Source organism: Lotus japonicus, chromosome 4 (assembly GCF_012489685.1).
Source record: "Lotus japonicus ecotype B-129 chromosome 4, LjGifu_v1.2".
NCBI classification, from domain to species: Eukaryota; Viridiplantae; Streptophyta; class Magnoliopsida; order Fabales; family Fabaceae; genus Lotus; species Lotus japonicus.
The window spans coordinates 32,012,073-32,018,003 of NC_080044.1; the positions used below are offsets into that span (position 1 = coordinate 32,012,073).

The 5,931-nt window shown below is 39.0% G+C and overlaps 1 protein-coding gene across 1 annotated transcript; it reads right to left on the minus strand.

Annotated features, from left to right (window-relative positions):
- Positions 1 to 355: 355 nt before the first annotated feature.
- On the minus strand, positions 356 to 2,531 carry LOC130715384 (protein MAINTENANCE OF MERISTEMS-like). Its single transcript, XM_057565479.1, has 2 exons — positions 2,446 to 2,531; positions 356 to 2,233 (listed from the first exon to the last, which is right to left on the minus strand). The coding sequence occupies exon 2, from the start codon at positions 2,229 to 2,231 to the stop codon at positions 654 to 656; it is 1,578 nt and encodes a 525-aa protein (XP_057421462.1). The 5' UTR covers positions 2,232 to 2,233; positions 2,446 to 2,531; the 3' UTR covers positions 356 to 653.
- Positions 2,532 to 5,931: the final 3,400 nt, after the last annotated feature.

The following is a 5,931-nucleotide window of genomic DNA, read 5'->3' on the forward strand; positions in this document are numbered from 1 at the left end:
GAAAAATCTAGAGCTGAGTCAGAGACAACCTTATGCCAAAGTGCACGGTCACTATAAGCACTCTTCTAAGATTTGCAAACCAATGAGAAAATTTCAAGGTCTACAACATTGGGGACCATGAAAATTTTCACCAAAATATCAAAAGGTAAATGATCATTTAAGTATCTTTAACTGACTCACTTTTCTTCATTGCTTGATTTCTCGTGCATCAATTGGTATTAAGACGTTAATATTCTGCATAATCAATTAAACATTCTGAAGTACTTGCAAATTCAAATGTTGGAGAAAACCTTATTCATAATACCATGTGATTGCAACAACAAAATCTACATGATTTTTTTTGGTGACACACAAGTTCTTCATTAGTGCTTTGTTCCTTAAAATATTGTAATCAATAGACAAAGAGAATGGGATACTCTATATTATGTTTTTATAAACAACCAAATCAATAACTTCAGACGCTTGACATTCCCATGATCTGCATAATAGCAAGTACAATTAAGAGCACTAATGCAGATTGTACAAAAAAAGGAACTATCACTAAACAACGGGTCACAATACAAAGAAAGTTAGCAATTGAACTATTACTTAGATATAAGTTGATCTGCATTGGGTAAAAAGGATCTGGATCTATTGTTACTAACCAAGGAGCACTATGGCTTTGCTTTGGGTGCACCACTTTCAACCTTTGGGCCAAATTTTGCGGCTTTAAGCTCAGCAATCACTTTTTCAAGCTTTGAAATCCTCAATTTTGTAGCTTTAAGCTCAGAAACCACTTTTGCTCCCAAACCAACTCTTGCACCTTCCCCTTCCCCTTCCATGTCAATGGCACCATTTATATCACACAATGGACTCTTCATTTTGGCTTCTTTGCTATCATCATTGTCTCTTCTTTCTCCCAACTGATCCTTTTTATCAAAATCCCCTGCTTGATCTCTTCCAAACTTGGAAGTAAAACCAGGAGGTGGGCCAAAAGACCCTTCACTCTTCCAAGGATCATTGTTACAATCTAAAACCATACCTGGAATGTCCTGGTCCAATCCAAATTGTAAAGCAACACGATGTGGTAAGTATTGCTCTACACACCCCATACCGACCAATTTACACGCCCTCAAGCAACGATCAAATGACTCCAATTCATAATCCAAATTAGGATTATCACATTCCCACATTTCCTTCTCATTATAAAGCTTTAGAGATGGTGAATTGTTGTATGGTCTCCATAAAAATCTGTTACAATCTCCAGCAGAATCCAATACAGATTTCAAGTTTTTATCTTTTACCATTTTTACTCCATCACACTTAGCCCACCGCCTTAGCACTTGTTCTTCAACTGTTTGTGGATACCGCTGCAGTGCTGGAAACCTCTCCATAGCCCATATTTGCACAACCTGAAAAGGTGCCCACAGAGTGATGGATGTGCCAATGTTGTTGATGGTGTTGTTCAACAAACTCAAGTCCCTATAAATGCTTGCTAAAACAGCCGGTGCAAGAGCTACTCGAGTCCCTCGAGCAAGATGTATCGCAATTGGAAAAACACTCTTCAAAATAGTTTCATGTACCTTTGGAAACACAAACCTCGACAACCAATAAATCAAAAAGGCCTCGTGTTCCACTCCACTTTCATTCTCCATGAAATGCATCACCCATGGCCTATGAGTCACTTTTTTTGATTTTGTGCTATTAAACATTCTTCTTGCCTCAATTAGTTCTGCTTCTACTTCCTTCTGCTCACTCGTCTCGAGAGGGCTAGAAACAGGAACTCCCATAACAGAATAACCCCAAAAAACCTTTAAATCTTCCAACGTGACGGTTGCTTCTCCCCAAGGGAAGATGAAGGTATTGGTCTTGGAACACCAACGCTGAGCAAGGGCAAGAATCAACTCATGCTTCCTGTTGAACTCATACGTTGAAGCTTGGATTGCATCATTTATGCCAGCTTTTGCCCACAGATGTTCATACTTGAGTTGCATCTTTTGGACCCATGTTTTCCATTCCTCATGTGGCTTTTGCCAACCATTGTATCTCACTTTAGTGACAGCATTTATCTGGTTGGAGGGGAAGGAATGATGAAAATCTTGTGGATGTGGTGACTCTTGAATGCAATTCTGGCTGCAGTGTTTGAGAAAATAAGTTATTCTCCGAGTTGGGTTTTCATTGGATGATGGTGAAACCATGCACTCTTCTCCAACCTCGATGATTTCCTTCATGGATGCCTCCTCCTCGTCCATTTCTGGAGTAGAAGAAAAACAATTGCAAGTTATGCTATGTGACTATGAGTGAATGAGTGTAGGGAAGTGAAGAAGCTTCTTCAATTTGTGGTTTCAAATGTTATGAACAGTGGTTCATCAAATGTAAATGTGAACAATGAAAAGCTTAAATCTACATGATTCTGAAACTCATCCTAACAAATCTACAAGAACATAAAAGCATATACAAACATACCTCTTATTCAGCTACTTGGGGGCGGGCTGCTCATTATGTGGTAAACAGACTGAAGACAGAAATATATATAGAGGGCAAGACCTAAGAATGACGTGTGCGTTTCACTAAAGAGATAAGAATGCAATTAATACTCTTTACTAGGCAAATTGACTCAACAAAAAAGTTTAAATGCAGTTAATACCCTCCAAAAGAATGCATTTAATTGACATTAAGTTCAAAATTAAACTTAACTTTTAAAACTTAATAATAATAATATTGTAAGGGTTGACCTAAATTAGTTAATGAACAAACCACGTCAATGAACTATTAAAATTACAATACATTATTAGAATTAATAAATCATTTTATATAAATTCTAGAAAAATCATTGAATCATATTAATTAATATGGGAAGATTATTTTCGTAATAAATATGCGAAAATATATAACATTTATAGTTTTAAAAATTATTTCATAAATAAGCAAACGTCAATACATGCCTACTAATAAAATATTAAATTGACTTTGAATAGAATGAATAATATACTATTTTATTACGTAATAATATTAATCTTATCCTATCTTATCCCCACTAATTTCGAAGCCATTAAGTGGCAACTTCAACACGTGTAACCACCACGTCCAATGCCTCTCTTGGTTATTTACCTCTCACATACTAGCGTGAGAATTTATTTTCCGTGACGATGTTGCTGTTGGTGTTGCGGTTGTTGTTGTTGTTGTTTGAGTTGTTTTCGTTGTCTTAGTCATTGATGTGCTCGAATCCCTAGTCGGGATGGCGACTAGTGTATCTTGTTAGGAGTATAACGCTATATGTTAGAGTAGTCATTGAGTTTTTCCTTGAACGTAGGAACGAGCAAGTTCCTTTGCGGAGGTAATTTGGAATCAAGTCACATGTAACGCGAGTTGGGTGTTAGAGCACAAGATGAAGGAACAGTATCTCGAACTATTTCCTGTCTCTTAAAGTTTTGAGGTCAAAACTTTTGTTAGGGGGGTATAATTGTAAGACCCTAAAATTATTAAATAAGTAATTATGAAGTTATGTTCTGGAATAAAAACCCTAAGGCAAGAAAGGATGAACAAAAAACTTAGAGTCTTATTCAGGTGAGAAGTTGAACATCGATTATACATTACTGGCTCCCCATTATATAGTTGGTGAACCAAAACCCTAGTCAAAGATACATTACTAAGTTGACCAGGCTACATTAATAGGGGAGGAAATCAGGGAAATAATAATTAACTCCTTTGATTAGTCTTGGGGAGAAATGGAGGATGAATCTAAACTACACCACATGCTTGGTTGTCTTCCTTTCGGGCCTCCTTACTTCATTCCTGGGTCGTTCATCCTACTTGGAGGCACACTCGGTCCAATCCAAATCCATAACGGTACACAGCCCCCCAAGGCTTGTGGCTAGGAACTAGGCACAAAAGCCTTTAAGTCGATTGTTGGTTTCAAGACCTTGACTTCTTTAATTCCTTAGACTTTGTGGTCGGTTGTCTGTAATGAACTTTGCATTGCTACTTTTGTACGATTTTTCTTATCTTTCTCCGGCTATAAATGTGTAGCATTTTTCAAGCGATTCGTTTTGACTCTTTTACGTGTTGTCCGCTCCTCTAACAATGATCATTCGTTTATTGGAGGTCTCGTAACTCTGGTATCGTAAGCCCTTTGTCCATGTACTAGGACTCAATGTGCGACTGACATAATTTGCATACACCAGAGTCGGCGGAGATTGACTCGCCTAGCTCAAGGCCAGGTGGTGAGACTCGAGCACGACCGGGGTCGGTGGAGATCGAACACATTTGATGGGGAGACCAAATAGTGAGGGTCGACGCACGACCTGAGTCGGCGGAGATTGAACACACTTGAGGCGGAGATTATTAACGCACCGGGCACAGGAAAAAGTAATGAGGCTCGGCGCGCGACACGGGTTCGGCGGAGGCTATAAACGCACCGGGCACGGGGCCAAGTGGTGAGGCGCGACTCACGACACGAGGTCGAAGGAGGCTATAAACGCACCGGGCACAGGGCCAAGTGGTGAGGCTCGACGCGCAACACGGGGTCGGCGGAGGTTATAAACGCACCGGGCACGGGGCCAAGTGGTGAGGCTCGACGTGCGACACGGGGTCGGCGGAGGTTATAAACGCACCTAGCACGAGGCCAAGTGGTGAGACTCGACGCGCGACACAGGGTCGACGGAGATTATAAACGCACCGGGCACGAGGCGAAGTAGTGAGGCTCGACGCGCGACACGGGGTCGGGCAGAGATCCAAAACGCACAACACGAGGGTCAGTGAATTTTGCTTGATTGACTAGTTTTTATAGATGGGGTAAGCTAGCCAGGCGCTCTTTGTTTAACTCAGCAACTTACGAAGAAGGCCAACCTTGTTGGTGATAATTTGAGTGTTCAACCGAGCCTAACATTTTTCCGTCGATTCTTGCAGCCTCTGCAAATTGCTTTTCACAGTCTCGTGTATCCAATACACATTGACTTGCTTATTCATTAGTCATAATAATTAAATTCGAATGAGATCAAATAGAAGCGTATAATACCATATTTGAAACGTGGATATCATGCTATTACAAGAAGGAAGTGAGTAGAGTCCATGAAAGATCAGTTGGAAAATGAATATTAAAATTAATCCTCTAATTATATGCCTTAAAAGTAGGGTACGGTAGTGAATATCATTAATGAGCAATTAGTAATAATAATCAAAATAAATGTCATTCAATGTATAATTAATCACTCAAAGTTATATACCATAAATAATTAGTGATAAATATGATTCAATAGCCATCGGTAATTGATAACTGAATTGATGCTATAATATTCTTAAAGTTTTTTGTTTTGAACCTATTAATGTAGCATTTTTTTGTTACTATTAATGTAGCATTTAGAGAAATGGTCAACCACCATTACGTTTTTCTTTTTTAGCGTAACCACCATTACGTTAATAATCAGAATTTATGAATTTCAATTTAAGAAAATTCTAGTGAAACCATAACTGTAACTTAGGAAATTATTGAGATGATAGTTGATTAATCATTTTTCTAAAACTGGTAAAGATGATGATAAAAAAGTTTTGCAATCAAGTAATATAGAAAAATAATTTCTAAAACTGATGAATGAGTAAATTTGTCCGACCGTACATTACGATAGCTGTGAGCCTCCAGGTTTCGTCCAAAGCACCAAGGCCGAATGACATAGGCATGCATGGAAGGGTGTCGCACATTGTAGGACATGCCTTGGCGAAAGAACCCGGATAGAGTATTTTCGCTGCGCGGATCGCGATGGTGATGAAGTGCTGCTATGAGAGCTTTTGATACATCCAACCTGCAGAGATTAGTGCCGTGTGAAGAAATGAACTTTGATGTTAAGACCAGATCCAAGAAACATGTTTGATGGCGTTCATGATTTTTACATCCAACCGTACCAAGGTACAGGAACTCTTCCATGCTAACATTCTACAAATGTTTTATTAATACAA

Coding starts and splice junctions, on each gene's coding strand:
- LOC130715384 (XM_057565479.1), bottom strand. CDS start 2,231: ATGGACGAGGAGGAGGCATCCATGAAGGAAATCATCGAGGTTGGAGAA.